Consider the following 22178-nt stretch of genomic DNA (forward strand, 5'->3'; position numbering starts at 1 on the left):
TGCTAGTAAACTAGTCATGTGCTAACTAATTAGCAACTATCTGGCTAGCTAAATGAACAGCCATCCTGCTAGTAAACTAGCTATGAGCTAACTAATTAGCAACTATCTGGCTAGGAAACTGAACAGCCATCCTGCTAGTAAACTAGTCATGTGCTAACTAATTAGCAACTATCTGGCTAGCTAAATGAACAGCCATCCTGCTAGTAAACTAGTCATGTGCTAACTAATTAGCAACTATCTGGCTAGCTAAATGAACAGCCATCCTGCTAGTAAACTAGCTATGAGCTAATTAATTAGCATGTGTCTGGGTAGCAAACTGGATAGCTATCTTGCTAACAATCTGGCTACGCTATGTGCTAATTATCTGGCAACTATCTGGAAAGTAAACTGACCAACTATCTGGCTAGATAACATAATAGCCATCCTGTTAATAAACTAGCTATGTGCTAAATAATTAGCAACTATCTGGCTAGCAAATTGAACAGCCATCCTGCTAGTAAACTAGCTATGTGCTAACTACTTAACAACTATGTAACTAGCAAACTAGGCAGCTAGGGCTGGGTGATATGGCCCAAAAAAAATCTGATTTTTTTTTTCATCCCAAATTCGATTTTCAATTTTATTTGATTTTGCTTCCCACTTAACAGAGTGCCTTTGTTTCAGGTGTCGAAACAAATTTGTTGTTCTCCTGCTTTTTGTAGCAAMAGCCTTCAAACAGATTTTGCAGTGAGGTGTTTGTTGCTCCAAATTCGAGGTTGTAAAACCTAACCAGTTCCAGAAAACTGAAGAAACAGTGCCTTTTTTTGAGAAGTAGATCCTCTGTGCTAGCTGCCATATTGTCATGTTCTGTAGTGTCTTGAGGGACAGGTGGGGTGACCTCTGACCTACAGAAGCCCCAAAAAATGCATAGGTGGGAAAAAAAATCTTGATTTTCCCAAAATTTAATCTTTATAAATGGCAAATTCAAATTATTCAATTAATCACCCAGCCCTATAGCCAACTCTCTATATGACAGATTGGACATCTATCTTGCTAATAAACTGGCTATGCTATGTGCTAATTAACTAGCAACTCTCTGGCTAGCTAACTTGTCTTTTGTGTCACAAACAAAAATATGTCATCATATGGCACTAATTGCAATAACTGAAAAGTGGCAAATATTAATTGCTGACAGTTTCTCTGATGAACACGATATGATTTTGCTGAACTCTCAGATATTCCTGTTCCTGCAGCTGATTTACATCCAGGTTAGTGTTGATGCTCTCAGTGTTTTGCAGTGAGGCCCCTCCTGTGAATCCTAARGTAGCCATGCTCAGGTCAGTCCAGATGTTTTTAGTCTTTTGGATTGTGAGATAGTTGGAGCCGCTCTGGGGAAAAAAAACTGTTTATTCCTGCAGATGTGGCCCGTTAGAATCATTTTTCCATGCACAGTGCGAGAGCCTAACTTTGTTTTTGTTTTGTTTTTTAAAGGTGCTCTGTGAAATGTTGACCACGACGGGCTGCGACTAATCAGCCTGGCAGCTTTGCCTGGAACGTTCTGCTGAAAAAAAAAAAAAAAAAGTTTATCGCATAAAAGACAAGCGGACAAATCTTTAACTGCTGGGGTCTCTGCGTCGTCTGTAACCCGTTTGGAGACGGATGAGGGCGGCTGGAGTCAGATACCAGGAAGAAGAAGAAGAAGAAATGAGTTGTTTCATGTTGTGGCACACATGGAATTCATCACTTTCTGTTCAAATCTGCTCTGGCTCCAAAATACTGACTTGTCTGGGAACTAAAGAGGCCGTAAGTCAGGATTTTACAGGTCATTACTTTCTACGACACGAACCAGTCGAGTCTATAATCAACTAAAATGTCCTGTTGTCTTCAAAAAGCTAAATATTACACATGGTGGGGCAACAGATCTCATGAACAAACGGATCAATTTCAACGAAACGTGCATAAACTAATGACAGGAAGTACATCTGCAACAAGATGGCCGCCGCCACAACCTACTGACCTTAAAAAACAATGGCTAGAATTTGGTTAATTTTACAGACATTGACTTATAATTTGATGTGGTAATAGTTGATACTCATCCAAAAATTATGAAATTACTTGTTAGGTTTAGGAAAATATCAAATAAACATCCCAAAACACAACTTAAAAAAATCATTCAGTCCTGACCCAAGAATACACCTGAAACACCAACAGAAACATGAAACTAAACTTTAACACAAAACAGTTTTGCTGTGAACTCGCCGTTCCCAGGATCTAGATCCGCTTCACGGCCGACTGTAGCTCGACTCAGTCACGTCTGTAACTGTGGGCGTTTCTCACTTTCTGTTTAACAAGAGGTTTGTTTACATAAGCAGAGCAGAAAGTGTGTCGGCCGCCTGCTTCAGTTCACTTCAACAGGTGTTTGTGTGTCAACAAAATATCAATCCAAACAACCAGAACCAGTTTTTGCACTACCACTCTGCTACCGTTCCAGGTTTTATTTTAGTGTAAAGCATGGCGGCAGGTGAATCAGAGAGCAGAAGTGGGTTTAGGATGGCGGGTCAGTCCACAAAGAACTGAAGRACGCCGACCGGACAGAGGAGCTTAAAACCTGCTGACAAGGCGGGAGCGCTCACCTGCAGAGACTAAACTAACCGTCAAACACAAAGTTCCCTTTGACTCAGTCAGCCTGCGCAAACAGAAGAAACTATGAGAATAACAAAGAAAAGTTTATGCTCAGGTGTAAAAACAACCTCTGAGGTGCTCATTAAAGAAGACACGAAGCATGAAAGAGATGCAAAAAGAACAACTAGAGAAGACGGAACCGAGGTTGTTGCCAAGGCCCGAAAACAAAAACAACGAATCCCGAGTCCCTCATCTAACGGCATCAATCACACAAGACCTCTGTATCACTTTGCTTTAGAGCCAATCCAATAAAGCTGCACTGTTTAAATGGATTAGGAGCCTCATCGCCCGGCTCAGGCTGACTACCGTCTGTGCAGACTTAAAGCTCTGATCGGGTCCAGTTCAGCAGCCGAACACGTCAAGAACAAGAGCCTTGTTTCAAATTTATCAGCACGTTTTATGACAAACTGAGCTTTCAACAAAACGTACCATCAGGCCCCAGACTGGGTGAGATTCTGACAGTTTAATGGTATTAAAGAAGCATTACATAAAATTAGTTTGACTTTTGCTGCCTGTTTGAATCACAGTTCTGAATACTGATTAGTTTAGAGGTATAACCCTTAAGTTAGAGGAGGTCTGAGACGTGTGTGCAGGAAATGCAAGATTGCGTGATAAATTCAGTGATGAATGTGGAAGTCAGAGCGAAATAATTCATTCTGTGGAAGATGGACTTCAAACAGCTGAAACTGCATCGCTGTCGGCTTTTTGAAACTTCTGATTTCAAAATAAAATCCACGTGTATCATGTGGGTTCATATTCTTCACGCTACATGTTGCCATCTGCCTCCCAAACAGAACCACACATTCTGACAGCACTGGTGTAGAAATATATCCATATATTTATTAATATAGGTGGGATTTTGACAAAATTAGTCTGCCTTTGGTGAATTATTTTGAAAATATGAATGTTGTAGTGCTGTACAAAATGATTATTTTCTAAATCGATTAATCTAACGATTATTTTTTCGATTAATCGATTATTCTAACAACAAATCTAAAAGTTATTCTGATGTGAGTGCACTGGATATTTAAAATGTTTTCATCAAATTAACAAGAACAGTTCTTTAATATTGTAATATTTTCTGTAATAGTTTTTTCATGAACACAAAATATGCACTCTATAGAGTCAATTCTTTAACAAAAAAAGTTTAAAAGATTTAACATCAACATAAAATCTCAACCAAAGCATTTAAAATTCAAGTAAAAGAAATATAGTACAAGATGTTAACAATCTAACAAATGAACTAAATCATACAAAATTCAAGTCACTTTCTGGAAAACCTATAATAAACATATAATAAACATTTATTTATTATTTTTTATTTAACATATTTCTCAATATATAAAATTTTACAAATATCAAGACAACATCCAACTCTTTGTATTGTAACATCAGTTGTGCAACTTATTTCTTTAAGGTGAAAACTGTTGAAAACAACAAGACTGTTTTGTCTTATTACACAAATTAAAATCCAGCTCCACGTGTTTCTATTGATGTCTTTTCACCACTAGAAAAATGTGTGATGGAGGTCCATGGAAGGTAAATAAGTTTAAATCAAATAAACAAAAGAGGATGCAGTTAAAATAAATGAAAGGTATTTAAACTACGTTTTGAACATCCAGAACACGTCCAACACTTGTTGGCTGCTTGTGCTCTTTAGGTCAGACGTGTGTCGGGAAGCTCCTCTGTTGTTTCAGACGCTGGGGGAACCATCTGATGGGGGAACGTGGCTCCACCTAACACCGCTCTCTGTTTAATGCTGGATGAAATAAAGAAAGTGGCGGTACTTTATTTACTTTGAGCAAGCGAACGTCATGTTCACAAGATAATTAATCCAGCAGATAATTCAGAGGCGGTCTGTTTGGTGAGTTTTACTCCAGGAGCAGCGAGGCTTGTTTTCAAGCTTCAGACTGAACTGAAGCAGCAGCTGCTGACGTCATTACGCTCTTGCGCGATGCTGCGTTCAGGACAAGCATGGAAAACTCACCACTCTTGTGCCAATACGGTCGTAATGATGCATTTAGGTACCGAAATGGAATTGCATGAACATTCACGTGGTGGTTATGTAATACAGCAAATCGATAATAAAAAATCTGCGTCGCCAAATTTACATAATCGACGTCATCGATTATTTCAACTAATCGGTGCAGCCCTAGAATGTTGTTCTTGTTCCTTTTCCTCTTGGTACGATGTGATCTCTCCGGCAAAAATAGGATTGAATCCAATTTTGGCACCGCTGCTGTGTGGGGCCAGTGTAAATGCTCTCATTGCTTATAATGGTTGTGTATTTACTCCGGAGGTCTGAGCAGAGCGGACCGAAGTGGACCCACATCTAGTGTAAATTAAGGGTAATTGAAAACTAAAAAGGTAATATTTCCTATTTGAATGCGGGTCAAATCTGTAAACCAGCCGTGGACGCAGGCAGGACGGGGAGCAGCGAGCTGAGGAAACATCATCTGAGGCAAACATCTGTGTTTTGGTGTAAAAAAGWAAAAAGAAAAAGAAGGGGAAAAAAAGGAGAGGAATGTGTTTCCCGTATTGTTTTCATTTGTTTTTACAGTCAGAGGCAGAGAGGTTTCACTTTTTTCCAAAACAACCTCTTCTGCTTCTAAAGTGAGAGGGGTAAAATAAATGGGCACAAGTGGGCTCAAAGTGCCTGTCTGAGCAGCTTAATGATGCAATCTGGCAGAAACACACACACACACACACACACACACACACACACACACACACACACACACACAGCTCAACCCGGCTGCTCCAGGAATGACATCACCTCCCTGACGAGCAACATGGCAGACAACAGCTGAAGGGCAGCATGCGGTTGTTTTGTTTTTTTTCTCCACGTTCCCTCCAACTGTCACACCAGCAGCGGATCTTTCCAGGTTTTTCCTTCACAGTTACTCACTCACTCCTCCAGCAGAAAACAGAGCGGGATGAAAAATAAACGTGGATTTAGCGAACGAACGCCGATTCAGCGAATTTACTGGTGTAAACAGAAAACAGACCTGAACAGTCCCAGATCAGCTCCGAGCTCTGCCACTAAGTGACTTCCACCTCCACTACAGACTGAGAACCGTAAAATCAACTCATAAAACGCTGAATCAGCAACAAAAAWTTTTTTAACTCCTTCGATGAAGTCAGTTTGGTGATTGAGGAAAAGTTTAGACATTAATCAGAGAAACAGGAAACAGAACCAACGAAAGAGGAAGTTGATGACAGTCAATGACATCATTTTATCACTGAAGACCTCATCAGATTTTTGAAACCAGATCTTTCTTCATTATGAAAGGATCCTGAAAACCTGGAGTTAATCTGCACGAGTTGTAATTTGAAAGGATTTTTAAAAGGGCCTCAAAAGTATTTTAACCCAGGGTCCCAAACTCTACTTAATTCTGCCCCATTTGTTTGATCCATTAGTGCTCAGAGTATGAGTTGAGGAGGACTCTCAGCTACTACCATGCTAAGTTTTAGCTCAATTTCTGTAAAAATAACTGAGTTGTAGCCATTTTTGTGTACGAACGTTGTGTACGAACATTTTGTGGCGAACGTTGATGGCGGCCATCTTGAATTGAGCAGATTCCGAAAGTGAATTAGTTGCAGACGAACAGCTGAGACTTTCACTAAATTTAATTGTGAGATATTTTGCTAACAGTACAGATAAACGCACCTTAAAGGCAAAAACATTATTGCTCTGCTGTCATCTTTAAGTGAAATAGTGAAGTTTTAAGGGAATAAAAATAAAAAATGCAAATACGTTCAGACCAGGGGCAGAGCTAGAGTGGTGCCAAGAGTGGCAAGGGCCACCACTGGCACCTGATTGGCCACCACCAAACTGACAAGTGGGTGAGGATCTTAGATTTTGTATCTGAATTTAGATTTTATGTAAGATTGTTCTCTGTATAATTTTTCGGCGGTGTATATTTAAAAATGGCTGACTTAAAGCCTTTTGTCAAGTTAGCATTAGCTTAATTTGGGATTAGCATCACCAATTGGCATYTGATCATTCTTAGCTACTCCTTGACAAATTTAGTCACAATTAGTCTTAAAATGGATGAATGCTTTATGAAGTTAGCATTAGCGGTTAGCTTGATTTGGGATTAGCATCAACAATCAGCATGTGATCATTCTTAGTAACCCCACAACTAATTTAATCTAAACTGGTCTTAAAATGGCTGAACTCTAGCCCTTTATGAAGTTAGCATTAGCATTAGCTGTTAGCTTGATTTTGAATTAGCAACAACATTCGCATGTGAATCATTCTTAGCTACTCTACAACAAATTTCTTCTCAATTTAGGCTTAAAATTTACTGAATTTTAGCCTGTTAAAGCTAGCTGTGGTGGCCATCTTGAATTTTTGATTATTTTTGGTTACATTTAGATAGACTTCTTCTACACTAATTTTCAGTTTTGTACAAATAAAAATGGCTGTATAATAAGTTGGGATTAGCACTCAGCATGTTTTATGGATCATTCTTAGCTATGATCACATGAAAAGTCTGCTTAATATTTTTGAAACAGATGTAATTAGCCATGGCAGCCATCTTGAATTTTGAAATCTGTTTTTATTTGTATGTTCCCCCCCTTAAAAAAACAACCTTGGCCCCCCTTGCAGAAAGTCTAGCTCCGCCCCTGGCTCAGACACACATTCTGAAAGCTGACACAGACGAGGTAAAGCAGGCTGCTTTTACTACAACTCTGTTTACGGATGTTAAATTCGGAGAGTTTCCCAGGTACAGCAGGAGAATTCTCCACCTCCTCTCTGAGCCGACCTGTCATCCTCACGCCTACCGAGGCCTGACAAACCCCAGAACGGCGTCTGAACCGAGCGCCCTGCTCGCCCCGCTGACATTTGCAGCCCTCAGATTTGTTGTGCTGCGAGGCTGACAGCGAGGGCAGATGAATATTAATGCGGCAGCCTCCCGTGAGAAGCCGCCCGGCTCGGGGATGACAGCTGACGACAAACACGTCTGCGAAACAACGAGGAGGAAGCCTGAGTCTGAGGGTGTTTTTTAATCCCAGCTAATCCAGTTAACCATGATGCGCCGCTCCAATTCACACAAAACACATCAGCTAATGCTGAATATTTACTGTAATCACTATAAGCGGGTGAGATTTTTATTCCTGCCTTCCTGASAGGAAAGCTCCTCCTGCTCCTCTGAGTCCTGAGTCTCTCTGAAATAAACACCTTCCACAGAGGAGCTGAGTCTCAACCACAGCTGAACCTCCCTCCAGCAGGAGTCAAGTGAGGACAGCGGAGTGACGGCACATTCGAACCTCTCATAAAGACCCAGAGGAGCCAACAAAAGGAACAAATCTGGATTTACAGCCCTGTGGTGAAACCCAGGCAGCAGAGCTGGTCTGTGCTCGTCCCCGCGGGTCACAACGTCCCGAGGAGGGGAGGAGACGAACAAAGTCACGTCTCTGTGGCAACGGAAAGGTGAGGCGGGGAGATGCTTCGACCGAACTGACACCAAACACCTGCAGGTGTAACGAGCTGGAACCAGAACTTTCAGTTCAACACAACGAGGAGTTTAATTAAACTCGTTTAATCAAGGACTGAGGCGGAGGTCGTCATTTAGAAGTAAATGTGACTAATTTTATTGTTGCGCTTCGAAAATAAACTTTTTCAGGTTCATAAAATAAATTTTAACTGACCAACTAAATCTGCTAAAGTTCATTATTTGATGTTTTGGCTTGATTTTAATCTGAAAGTTTGTTTTTACTCAAACAAACGCAGCAAAATCTGCCATATTTCTTCACTTTCTTCATTCAAACTTAATGTTTATATTTCCTATTAATGCATATTGATTAAAAACATAAAGGGGAGTAAGATTTGCAGAACAATGACTGCTCTTTGGCATCAGTCCACTTCAAAATGGCTCCTATTTTCCTCCAAACACACCTTGATGCAAATAAAAGCAGACGGGAGGATTTTCTGCTCCGTCATCAACTGAAAAGAGCTTCTAGGAAAAATAAAACAAAACAAAATCAGATGAAACAAGAACCTTATCAGGACCAGATGTGAACGAAGCAGAGTCGTCTGTCAGAACCTTTCAGTTCTGATGACGCCTGAGAAATCTGTGACTAAACTTTCGATTTGCTGCCATGAAATGAGAATACTCCAAGATTTTCCTTAAAGACGGTGAGAAAATAAAGAGAAATAAAGACAGAGGCTGACGTTATCCAGCTGACGCAGCTCGTCCTGATGGGAACCACGCTGCCTTTCGTTTTCACGCAGCTCCGTAAGCGAGAGGAGGACAGCCGACGGGTTTCTTTTCTTCTGACGTCTGATCACCCAGACATCAAACCATCAACTCTGAGTCGATTCAATAAAAAAGCTCATCAGCTGACATCAGGAAAATATCAATTTTCAGGCTGAATTTTAATTTTATTTTAACAAAACATGAATATTTTGGATCAACAAACTGAAACAAAATGTTTTTTACGACAACATTTGAACAAATGTTTACAGATGAATTATATTTAGACACAGAGCTCTGACGAGGTTGAAATAAGGATTTTCTTCTGATTTCTGCTCAAATTTAAAAAGGTGCATTTACTTTTATGGGTCGTTTGTAGGGTTGCAACGATACAGTTCGGTTTGATACTTTAGTCTCACGGTCCCATATTTTTCGATCCATGCCCTTCTTAACTTGTAATTTAGTGAAATTAATTATGAACGTTTGTTTAACCTCAAAAGTACTGTATTTTTAAATTAAATGTTGCTGAAACAGTAAGTTTCTCAGTGGATCTGTGCTCCACAGTGCAGCCTAGGTGGAGTAGTCGAACACAGATCCACTGATCCTTCAACACAGAGCATCTTCAGAAGACAAGCTGATAAAATGTTAAAAATCTGTATTGCTCCACACAGAGTGTGTATTGAACAGTTTGATACAGATACATGTTTTGTTTTGTTATGGTAATATTCATTTAACAAAGACAGAAATACGTGGTCCAAGAATGAAGGTACTCCGTGGGATGATCAGCTGAGTTTTACTGCAACAACAGGAAACACAGAGAACAACCTGGCCTGTCTCTGTGCCTCTGCTTCTCTCTGTCAGTCTCTCCACACTGCTGTTGAACACTGTTGAATCCTGTTTTTTGACTCGACATGGAATAAAAACGCTCCCATAATCTACCTCAGCTATTGTCGATTCAGCCTCAGAAGAACCAGACCAGCGTCTATAACAATTTACAATTTCAATGTGTGTGGGCCGAAGAATTTGCTGTAGCTCTTTAGCAGAAGGTGCTAATGAAAATATAAGCTCACCGTGCCTCTGCCGACAGACAGGTTCTTTTTTCCGCTTCAGTCCCAAAGGGCTACCCACAGCGGCCGAGGTAACGACAGATCGCAAAACCCGGATACGATCAGCAGACAAAAAACAGGTCAGCTTTTCAGCCTCCATCTTCCGGTGGATGTCCGAGACAAAACAATCGGCCGCTGCGGGCCGTCCTCCGGTCCTTGAAGCCGCCATTTCGACAACGCCAAAATCTGTCGTGGTATGAAGGCAGAAACATGTTGGAATAATGCCAGAAAAGTCTGCGTGTATGGTCGTAAATAAATGATTTAATTCTGAGCAACAAACAAACAGGACCCAATCAAGGAAGTACCGTTGGCTCGCTGCTGACACATCAGCGGACACAGCCAATAATATACACCATGATAACATCATATGACGTGCTTATAACCAATCACAGATCGCCCCATTTACTCTCCAGCCTATCACAGGGCTCCCAGCTCAAAGAGTGTCTTATCAAACAAGAGAGGTCAGTCCGTTGCGGAGTCCTGTTGTCTGGACGAACAGATTAACATTTAACATGTGACGCAGATAGATAATTAGTCCATTACAGTTTCAACCCCAYTTGTTTGTTCAAAAATTCAAGACTTTTCTTAAATTTGGCTGAAATGTGAGGAAACCAGGAAAATCTTGCATCGTGTTTAATGCAGGCTAACCCGTCCTCCTTCCTGATGACTCACGTCCAGTCAGGAAAATAAAAATATTAAACTAAGTTCACTTGAAACTACAAAGATTCAGCAGCAGCTAAAATCATTCGTCTCTGTGCAGAAACCTGTGGGACTAACTGAACAACCATGTGGTTTTTAAAATAATACTGAGGGGAAAAAAGGAGGATTTCAGGAGTTTTATCTMATTACTGGTGGGAGTCTGGACCGTTGCATTCAAATTAAATCAATCTGTTCGGTTCTTTAAACGCTCCAGGACGAATATCGAACAGTCTGTTTGGTAAATTTAGTTATTAAGTTAGAAAACGGATCATTCTTTAAATTATTGTAACAAGCTCCACATTGAAACAAGCACTCTTTGTCCTACAATTGCTTGGATCACGTTCATTCAGTGTGTGTGTGTGTGTGTGTGTGTGTGTGTGTGTGTGTGTAATCTGCAGTGTTTTCAGACAGACAGCTCGTTATAGAGGTCTAATATTCAGCAGACAGATTTAGTCTTTAGCTTCACTGAATAATTTATCATTCTCAGTTTTTAGCCCAAAGTTACAAAGCTGCAAAGACGCATTTATTTATCATCAGTTATTGTGATTTATTTAAAAATATACTAATAAAGAGGTGATAAGATCATGAGAAAATTGTTCAATCACAGTTAAATCTGAGAGATTACGCCTTCTTTAAACCCTGTTAATTTTAAAGCCCACTTTTATTGTGAAAGGATGCATTTTGGTTCAAAAGAGAGAAGAAATAATTGTTTATTTAGGGTTTGAACTTGTGATTTTTGTGTCAGACTTGCTTCCCTCTGAGCGACTGATTCACCAGCCTGAGCTGCTCAGACACTAGTGAAAGTGAGCTCGCGTCGTTTAAATCCCGAAGCCCCGAGGCGTCGGCTTCAWCGCCTCCTCCTGGATGAGTTTTTGTTCCCAGACATCCGAGATCATCCGCTGCCGACGGAGGCGTCCTTCCTGCCCACGCGCTCAGGTGACGCAACGACGGCGCAGCGCAGAAATCCCACAGAGGAAGTAATTCCTTGCTCAGGGGGTTCCTCTGGTCCCTGCGAAGCTCTGCAGGCAACCAGAGCGGGAACCCCCACCGGGGGCTCGGTGGGCGATGCGTGGAAATGGGAAATTTGGGTCAAACTCTGCAGGATGACGAGGAGCTCAGCATGTAAATAATACAGCGGGGCGTCTGACCTCCTTTCTCTTCTTGTTTACACAAAAACAAATTCAACATGAAAGTGTGTCACCTTCCTCCCTGRCCCCAGCCTCCTCTTCATCGCCGCATTCAGCCTCCGCCTGTTAGCAAAATATTTAACTGAACACGGGACGGATTTTCAAGACACTTTCAGGAAATCGTCTCTAAACGAACAAGCCAACACAAAAATGAGGAGAACTCTGTCAATTTTACAGATATTGAGCTGAAACTTGGCGCGGTAGTAGCTGAGAGTCATCCAAACTATAAATTTTCTCAGCATAAGATTAACTCAGTCTAACAGTCTGGTTGGAAAGGTAACAAAACGCTTGTTTTATAGATGCTTTTGCAGTTGTGGAAACCTTAAAAATGCAGTGCAGATTTGAGCTCAGCTGTTTAAGGAATTTTAAAAAAATTAAAAGAAATTTAAAAAGTCTCTTCCCTTCCTGTTTTTCTCCCTACATGGCTGAGTCCAGCAAAGCCTCCATGAGAAACACAAAACTATGAAAGCTGAAATACGACACGGAGATCCTCTCCAGGCTGAGAGTGAGTCTGCAGCAATGTGACATATCAATCTGAGGAGGAGGAGGAGGAGGAGGAGGAGAAGGAGGCAGAAGAAGGAGGGGAGCTAATGAGAAAATCAATAAGCAGGCTGCAGCTTTATGTTTAAAAAACTCAACAAAAAATGAAAAATAATGGATATAATTCAGTGCAAACAGCTGATGATATGAGCAGCAGGACACACACACACACACACACACACACCTCTGCTTTAACATGCACGTTGAAGTACACGTTAGTGTGATGTTTGTTTCCTCCCAACAACAGAACAACAAAACGGTTCATCACAGGGTGAACGCTGAGTCAGCTGATTCCAGGTGCGTTTTTTTAGCTAACCTTCAGCTAGTCGGGCGTCAAAAGGTTCAGCTTGTTCCAGACGCCACGGCTCGGACATTTGGTGTCTGGAACTTTTAGAGGTTTTTTTTTTTTTATTTACTTTTATTTACAGTTTTCAGCTATTAAAAATGCATCAAGTTCTGTTGAAAACACCTGAAGCCGCTACGTGTTCCTTGAAATCTTTTTATTGTACTTGCTTCATTTTTAGCTTTTAGCTGTTTCTAACTTTTAGCATTTGCTTTGCCAGTTTTAGCTTATAGCTTTAGCGCTGCTGGTTTTAGCTTGCAGTTTTAACTCTGTTAATTTTCTTAACTTTAGCTCAGATAGTTTTAGCTTCAAGCTTTTGCTTTACTGGTTTTTGGTTTTAGCTTTTAGCCTCTGTTCAGGTTTTAGCTTCAGCTACTGTTCTGCTGGTAGTAGCTTTCAGTTACTGTCCAGTGGGTTTTAGCTTTTAGACAGTATTTAGCTGGTTTTAACTGTTAGCATTTGTTTTGCTGTTTTTTTTTCTTTAGCTTAGCTGGTTTTAGCTTTTACCTTTAGCTCTGCTAGTTTTAGCTTTTAGCATTTGCTTTGCTGGTTTTAGTTTTGTGCTTTAGCTTAGCTGGTTTTCACTTTTACTTTTAGCTCTGTTGCTTTTTAGCTTTTAGTGTTTGTTTTGGTTTCAGCTTTTAAACTACTGTTCTGATGGTATTAGCTTTCAGCTACTCTTTAGCTACCAGTAGTTCTAGTTCAGTCAATGTTTTGCTCATTTTGACTCTTAGCTGCTGTGTTGCTACTTTTAGCTTTTACTTTAACAAAACTTTAGCTTCTCTTTATCATAATTTCAGTTTTGTTCTGATTGTTTGAACTTTAACAGCTTTGTTTCGGCTTGGCTCAGCTGATGTTTCTTCTGGTTTGTTTTAGTTTTTGTTGTTAAAACAAAGATTTAAATGAAAAAAGATGAGAAAACAGTTGTAAAATGTTGACGTTCACTTAAAACGTCTTTTTAAACTCTTCAGTTTTGGTTTTAATCCTTCACATGGACACTGCTCATCTATTTTAAGACTTTTGCTCATTTGGGTTTTGATGTATTTTACATTTTTGCACGTTTATTTTGGTCTTGTACTTCTGCTTTTTTTATGTTTTGTTTCTACACAGCTGCATTTGTGTAGGAAACTGTTTAAGCTTTTTTTTTCTTGTGGTTATTCTGTAAATCTGCTTCTAAATCAGAGTCAGGAGAGGTTTTCTTGGGATGTATTAAATTATTTGCAATAAATCCTGATTTAAACACATCTTCAAGTCTAAATGATTAAACAGATTTTGGTTTGTGCAAAAAAAAAAGTTTTTTAGCTAAGAAAAAACAGTCATTTCCATTTGTTAGATAATTTAAAATATCAAGATCCTGAACAGAACAGGGTTTATAAAAGAATTAATAAGAAAAATAGTTGATTTTTGAATAAATGACCCTCTGATAACTGGTGATAAATGGTGTAAAGTGTGTAATTCTGTGTTTCTGAGGGATTATTTGTGTAGTTTTCCTCCACCAGGACCAGGTGGCTTTGATTTCCTCTGCATCCGACCCAGAACCAACATCCAGCAGCAGTTTCATGAATTCTTCTGGACTTGGGTTTTTGACAGTCACAGACTCACAGCTCAACACTTTTCCCACTTCCAGCTGAAACTCGGACCCGACCTCCCCTCAGAACCGCGGGGCTCGGTGGTACTCACCCTCGGATAACTCCAGCTCCAGCTCGGCCAGTTTAGCCCGCACCTCCGCAGGAAGCGGCACCGGGTCCCGGTCAGCCATTCCGCCGCTTTCAAACCTCCGTTTCCCGGTTTTATTATTTTTTTTCCTCCTCGTTCCGTCGGTCCAAGTTTGTCCTCGGAACCCCCCACCCTCCCCGGGATAAATCCAAAGTGAGTCGGAGTCTCGTCGCTCCTCGAGCGGCAGCCGCGCGCTCTACCTCCTCCGCAAGACCAGCGTCAAGCTGAACGGAAGCTGCCGATGCCGCTTCCGGTTGTTCTGGCTTCAAATTAAGAGCTCAACACTGAGGCCTCTGGCAGAAGTTACTCTTAAAAATCCCTTAAAATTAAATTTAAAACTAACAATTTACAAAATACTTTGACTTTGACTAATATTCAATGCATGAAAAAATATTTGTATAAGACAAATGATTTTTCTTTTTTATTTTTAGTCACTTTTTTGCTATTAAATACGTGACTGACGACAGAAACAGCACTTTATATGTTTTATGCATGTGTAAATACCAAGATTTTACTTTTGGATTAACCAAATCATTTTTATTCTTTTTCTTTTTGGCAAACTGTCAAATGTATATAAAAAGCGTTGAGCACTTTTTTCTACAGTAAACAAAATGTTTAGGGTTCGTCAGATTAATTAATAAAATTGTGTTTATATACACATAGAAAACTAGAGAGGATCAATAGAGGAAAGTATTAAGTAAAAGCAACATATACAAAGGGGCAAATTGCACACCCTAATAACAATTTTATTTACTAAAACAGAACAAAACATGCTCTTATTTTGAGTGTAAAGTTCCTGTTTGCCTCTTTGTAACTATAGTAAACTTTTTAATTTCTAATTGAAGTAAAATCATCTGCAGGTGACCAAACTAAAAATATTAAAAATATTAAGATAAAACTAAACAAACGTAAATAATTTATTTTTGTTTAATTGTTTATTAAGGATTTATTTATTTATTTGTTTATTTATTTTTGTGAAAACATGTTCAAACTTGTGGAACAGCCTGTAGAGGGCGCCAAATATCAACTTCGCTGTTTTCAATTATAACAAAAAAAGGACCAAATAAAAACAATGAGCAAAAACAGTTTATAAGAGTCATTGAGAAACATTAAACTTTCCAAATCCCAGGTCATCAGACTTTTTGAGCTCTTCTATACTTTATTAAAATATATATACATCTAAAGTACAAACAGTTCAAAACCCTGACCAGATAAAAGTAAATGTCTTAATTTTTCCCTGCTTCATACAAAACATGTTAAAAATAATACAGTAAAATGTTAACACAGAAATTATTGAGCAAATCAAACTCTGTGTGTTTGCTGCCCCCTGGTGGTCACAACTGAAGCAAAACATTCAATAAAGCTGAAACTGATACGAAGCTTGATGTGGTGCATCAACAAGTGCTGCTATTCAACCATTTTAGACATTTTTAATTTAATTTTCTAAAGCAAAAAAAAAACAATAAAATAAAAAAACAGGGATTAGTTTGAAAAATCACATTTCTCAAAGTGTTTACCTTTTCTTTAAAGAGCTTTAATGTGCCTTTAAGAACATATTTAAATAAACTAGTAAGACTTACTCTGGAGTATTTATTATTACACAAAGATGTTTCAGTGGATTACAGTTTAACTGATGATTTGAGGAAAATTAAAAATCATTTTCAGTGGAAAAAAAAACTTATGAAGCTAAACTTAAAATTCATGGCATTTACTGCCCGATATAGAAACAAAGAATCAGTCAGCAGGTGCTGAGTTGGGAATAAACAAATCAACAATTTCATTTTTTAAAACTGGATTATTTTAAGTATTTTTGTCATTTTAGTTTAAAGATTCACTTAAAAAGCAAAATGAACGGGAGAGAAAATAAACAAATCTACACAAAGAAAGACACAACTTGTCATCAGTGCCTAAATCTTTATTTTTCAGTAAGCTACATTTTTCTCTCCAAATTAGACAAGTTTTACATCATGACACAAGAGTWACTTAAATTATCTAGAGCCGATATGTACGCTTGATTCCAGTCTCAATGGAAGAAAAAAGGAAAAAAAAAAGACCCCAAAATAAAGAAAAGAAGCCCTCTTTGACTGCAAACTCCGTCCCGCTCGTGTTAAAGGTGTCTTTAGGCAGAGTTGTGTCCAAACCCCGACACGACGGGGACAAACCGATTGTCCACAGCTGTTAGCGAAGCACAGAAAGAGTTAACGAGTTAGACCACATGAAGAAGGTTCCAGTCAGTTCTTGTGCATTTGATGTCTTCAATAACCACAGAAGGATGAAACGCAAAGAAAACAAACAAACGATGGCACTGTCAACAAACATGGAGGGGAGGGGGGCTGAGGACAGGCTGCTGTGAAGTGTGACGCTCCGTGAGGCTGTCCACACTGAGGAACCGGATCCAGGTCTCCTGTTTGCATCAGTCTGAGTTTCAGGTGGAACTTTGTTTTGTTGTTTTGTTTACTCCACACATGCACGTGTTTGTAGTCCATGGATGCCTCAGGAGGAACGTGTCTCCGTGCGCTCAGAGTTTTTCCTCCATTAAAGACGAAACAAAAACTGACAACAAGCTGGATAATGGCACGATTTTCAAAATAAAACCAACGTGATTCCAGTTCAACTCCTCTCCGTCAGAAGCCTGAAAATAAAACCTCCGCTTTTACTTTCTCAGAGTCACAAACAAAACATTGAGCTCTGGGCGGGAACACTTTCACTTCATCCTTTAATGTTTCAGATCCACAGCAGCCGTCGCTTTCTCAGGCTTTTTTGGCAAAAAACAAACAAAAACAAAACCTCCCAGCTTGAGTTAAAAAGCTGCTGCAGGGATGTGATGTGAATAAAAGGGACCGGGCGTCACACCTCAGAACACCTGAAGACCGGAGCCAAACGTCCGACAAGCATCGGCCTGAAACCTGATTCATGCTCAGCTTCTCTCCCACCAAATCCTCCTCCCATTTTCTGTTTAAGGCTTTTATTTTCTTAACGTTTTAGTAATAATTAGGAACCGAAAACTGAGTCAAAACTGGTGGTTTGTGTTTAAACTTAAAAAATGTTTCCGACACAAATAATATCATAATAAAAGTGCTCAATAACTAAAAGAATGAAGCTGGATTTTTGTTTAAATGTCTGAAAACAAACTTGTTTACAGCCAGAAAATTCATCCAGAAATGCATCAGATATTAAGATTTATATTTTTTCTATGTTAATGTTGAGATTCTTAAGCATTACAGTGAAGCTGAGATTCAGTTTCTTCTATTTAACCTTTGTTGCTCCAGATCAAACAAAAAGAGAATAAAGTTTAGCAGCTTGTTGGAACATTTTCAGGTTTTAAAACAATTTATAAACCTCACATACAGGAATAAAGCTGCTTTTTATAGTTTATTTTTTTACTCCTGAATATCCGGAAACAGCCAATCCATTCACCAATTATTTAAACACTTTTTGGCAACATTACACAAAATATTTTGTTTTCCTTGAATAGCAGCTAATCCTCTATTTAAACTTGGATTTTGGTTTCAGATCAAGCAAACAGAAACGTAAAAACTCTTAGTTTAGGCAGAACCTGCGGTAATAATGTGATGAGACTAGAGCTCTGTTCTGCTTTACAAACAATCAGCAGAAAACCTTTTTTTCTGTCACAGTTTGAGTCGTGCTTCTAAAAAAGAAAAGCTGTGAATTAGTGTTAAAATGTACTTGATGTTTTAAATTACGTCTAATTTAGTTGGTTTTAGAGCCATTTATTCAGACGATGCATTAGTGGTTTCTGCTGTTGTGTAAAAAATAAAAATAAAAATAATAATAATAATGTAGTGCATTTTTTGCTACAACCATCTTTGTGCCYAAATTTCATAAATGCACAAATCTGCAGAAATTAAAAGGTGAAAGAGAAGCTGCAGGCGGACGCTCGGCTCCAGGCTTCTGTGTGAAGGGGGCGGGGTGAAGGGTGAAGGGGGCGGGGCCTCACCGGACTCCAAAGATGGAATGCAAGACATTAAAAGAAAAACGTTAGCTGCTCCCGCTGCAGAGCGGAGCACAAATCAAACTCTGCACACTAAGTATTAAAAAAAATACGAAGTTAAAGAAAAAAATTTCAAAAAGCACAACAACGTGTTATTTTTTTTGTTTGTTTTTTTATCCTACATCCAGCAACATTATAGTTAACAAGGATCAATATATTTTTATAATCATTTTAAGGTACCTCTTATATTTTTCTGAGTATTTACATCTGTACAAGCAAAGCACATACTTCAAAGTGCACATATTTAATACAGTATTGACTAGTTGCATTTACAAGGTTTAGATTTTTCCCTCCAAAATAAAAGGACCTAAAACTAACAAACGAGAACCAAAAGAACAATCAAAGCGACTTTTTTTAATACATTTTACAAAACCTAAACAGAAATCAGGAAAAAGAAAGTAAATGCTTCCAGATTTGAACTCTGTCTCTCAGTAAGACGAAATATGTTCCTCGAGTCCCGCTTTAACCGTTTTTAGGGATGTTCTTTTTTTCCTTGTTTTTTTTCTTAAATCTGTGAAAAGAAATAAAAACTCTATGCTCGTCTTGTATAAAAGTTAAGGCAAAGTTATTTTTCAAGTTTAAATAAAATTCAAGTTTTTCAAACACTGGATGGAGTTTTTTTTAAACATTTTGTGTACAGTTTTTTTTTTCGCAAAACAAAAAAAAAAAGAAAAGTCACTGAATAAACAGCACTTTTATAAATAAGTAGATATGGTGTTTTTTTTCTTTTATCTTTTACCATTTCCACCAAGAAAAAAAAAAATAATCAAACCATCCGAGTGCATCTCAGTCCTTCAAAATAAAAAGGAAAAATAAAGAAAAATTTAAATGAAAATCCAATTTCAAAGCAGCTCTGACCGGATGATTTTTTATTTATTTGTTTTATATATTTTTTTAATAATGAATTTTCCCTTTTTTCAATTGTTTTCTGTTAGTGGGATTACCCAGAATGCTTTGTGTTTGCAGGAAGACTGGAGCGAGACGRGTTCAGGAGGTTTTCCACTAACGGGCGTTTTGTGTGCAGCTCAGCGGCGTTCAGTGGGGCTGGAATCTTTTTCTAACAGCTGGAAAAGATTCACCTCAGCGTGCGAGCGACGAGCAGGAAGGGAGCGTCCAAAACAAACAAAAAAATAAAATAAAAACAACCAAACATGTTCGCAGTTCAACATTTTAGCAGTAAAACGGAGAGGCTGCTACAGAAAACAGATCAGACCACGMCCCTTCGCTGTTCTCAGTTTCTCAGGTGGTTTTTGAGCAGAATAAAAAACAAACTCTGCTTTTAAACTCGACTCCATCCTCAGGAGCGGAGCAGCCAGACGCTTCGGTCAATCTTTCCAAGTCGTTACAGAACAGACTCGCAATCAAAGAGTGCAAACAAATGACGACAAATCAACAAACTGACAGGAACAAAACAGTTGTTTTGACAAAGACTCCACGCCGCCGCCGTCTTCTTCTACATCCCAACAAAACCCCGCCCCTTTACCTCCGTAACATCGTTAACAAACACGTTCCAGGTCCGTTCAAACTTTTCTAGATTCATCAAACTAAACAAAAAAACCCTCTAAAGTCCAAACCACCGACTCTCTGCACGAACACCAACTGCTTCACCGACGACAAACAAAATATATTTCTACTAATGATCCGTCAAACTATAACAAGCTGGATGAATGTGACGCTCACGGGTCACAGCAGTGTTTTTAACAGGCAGAAACAAACAAAAAGGCTTCAAATAAAAGAAACTGAAGCGTCTCACAGGAGCAGTTTCTGGTCCAGGGTTGGACCTCTAGCACCAGATCTGAGACAGAACCAGAGACGGGTCAAAAATCATCATCAGGAAACGTTCACAACGAGTGACGCCTGTAAACTAGTGTTAGCTTCTTACTTCCTGTTTGCGACTCGCATCCTTTTCTCTGGATTCTGACTCCGCCCCCTCTCACCTCTCTTCACAGTGTGTCTCTGAAAACAAAACCGTCAACAAATGTTTGTTTTCTGACAAATTAAACAACAAAAAAAAAACACCTGATGTGTCTTTCCTGTCCACGGCTAAAACCAGCAGACCTCACGTCGTCCGTTACACACGATCATTCTTAAAATAAACAAACTATCACAGGAAGGTCTGTCTGCACAGCCACCATGAACGAAGACAAAACTTTAGCTGAAGCAACGGTCAAAAACAGATTAAGCAGTGGGACAAAAAAAATCATAAAAATTAGTGTAAATAATAAAAAACTGAACTAAGGCCACGTTCAACTAGAGAATCCAGGTTTAAATGTCCGACTCTGAAAACATCCAGGAGTAACGACCCATAATTACGCTACACGGAGTCACGACAGCGCCGCGTGACAACCAGACAAGATGGAGTCTGTTTTTACTCTTTCCCATCATCCTTTGGGGTTTTCATGTAAKAATGCCCTGCTGCTTCACACACACATGACTAATTTAATCCCACCGGGTCGTTTGGACAGAGACAGGAGATGTGAACAGTGAACGACCGCGCTGAAGGAGAGAGGAGAAGTAAAAGAAAAGCAGAATAAAAGAGGAAACAGACGGTGCTCTAGGTGCACAGTAAAGTGTTGTCTGCAGCCCTGATCCGGAACAGAAGGCGTCCTCTCTGCTTGTTGCTGACGGTGCTCCTGGGATCTGAGTGTTTAGTAGCCCTGACTTGTTCTCCTTGTTTCCGACACATCGTGGAGCGTAGTGTGGGTGGGGGCCCACCCTACTGCGGGGACTTGGGTGGGGTGTGGTGGGGATCTTTGCTAGGGGTTTTCCCTGGGTGTGGGGGCGGAGAGGCCCACCTCCCGGCTGGCCTTCGGGCCTCCTTTGGTGGTCTGCCCGGGATGCCAGACGCAGAGCCGGGTTTGGTGGAGGWGGAGGGGTGGTGTGTCTCTCTGGACTTGGCGTCCCCCACAGGGGTGGAGGGGTCGCTGCCCTTCCTGTCCTCGGCGGTGGTGGAGGTTGGCTTGGCTTCCTTGGGGGCAGGGGAGTGCTGTAACGTGGGCGTGTCCTTCACTCGCTGGCAGATCTCGGCGTAGGAAGGCTTCCTCGACTCCTGGAGAAGAAAGAAATCAGCTTTAAAACAGTTCCTTCATGAATCCAGGTGGAAGACTCTCTGAGCACATCAAAAATTCAGTCTGAGGCTCCTAGTTTTTATTAATCAGCTCATCTCTTTATTTTCTACAGAGCCCGCCAGGGGACATGGGGTCATTTATTCTTTTGCGTTGCATCGCAATATTGTTTTGTTCCCACACAAACATTTGTTTTGTATGAACTGAATTCCATCAGCTTTTATTTTGAAATATCCAGTTACCAAAACAGGATGTGTCAGCAGCAGTTCTGGAAATTGATGGTGTATTTTGTGACCATACAGAGGTAAAATATCTGCGTATTAAATATTGTAGTATCTAAMATACCAACTGCTTTATTTGATCAAATTTTGTTTAGCKACACTGTACACAAGTTCAATACTAGACATGCTTTAAAAGGTTGTTTTATTCTTCCACAATATAACAGGAATGCTGGACAAAATACTTATTTTTAGAGGAATGAGAACATGGAATTTCCTTGATTTTTAAAGGGGATCCATGATTAGTTGTAACATTAGACTTTATTTAATAAACAAATATTTTCACTGTAAAATAAAGACTGTAAAAATACTGTATGCCYTTTAGTTTTGTAAATTTTAAAAAATATATTTATGTTTTGCCAGTTATG

At 39.5% G+C, this 22178-nt stretch overlaps 2 protein-coding genes across 3 annotated transcripts in view; both read right to left on the reverse strand.

The window, feature by feature from the left end:
* The window catches only part of LOC106532211 (disco-interacting protein 2 homolog C-like), a gene marked incomplete at its 3' end in the record, with an annotated part of 94259 nt that extends 79584 nt beyond the window's left edge, over window positions 1–14675 (reverse strand). Inside the window, 1 exon segment of the mRNA XM_014028231.1 lies at window positions 14420–14675. Within this exon segment, the coding sequence (XP_013883685.1) occupies window positions 14420–14498 (79 nt within the window).
* A 1674-nt stretch (window positions 14676–16349) lies between these two features.
* Window positions 16350–22178, reverse strand: part of larp4b (La ribonucleoprotein 4B) — a 36057-nt gene continuing 30228 nt past the window's right edge. For both annotated transcript variants that reach the window (XM_014028234.1, XM_014028233.1), the window contains exon 17: window positions 16350–21516. In XM_014028234.1, the coding sequence (XP_013883688.1) occupies window positions 21184–21516 (333 nt within the window). In that variant the 3' untranslated portion in view covers window positions 16350–21183. The remainder of the gene's footprint in view (window positions 21517–22178) is intronic.

Source organism: Austrofundulus limnaeus, unplaced genomic scaffold, assembly GCF_001266775.1.
Source record: "Austrofundulus limnaeus strain Quisiro unplaced genomic scaffold, Austrofundulus_limnaeus-1.0 Scaffold731, whole genome shotgun sequence".
NCBI classification, from domain to species: domain Eukaryota; kingdom Metazoa; phylum Chordata; class Actinopteri; order Cyprinodontiformes; family Rivulidae; genus Austrofundulus; species Austrofundulus limnaeus.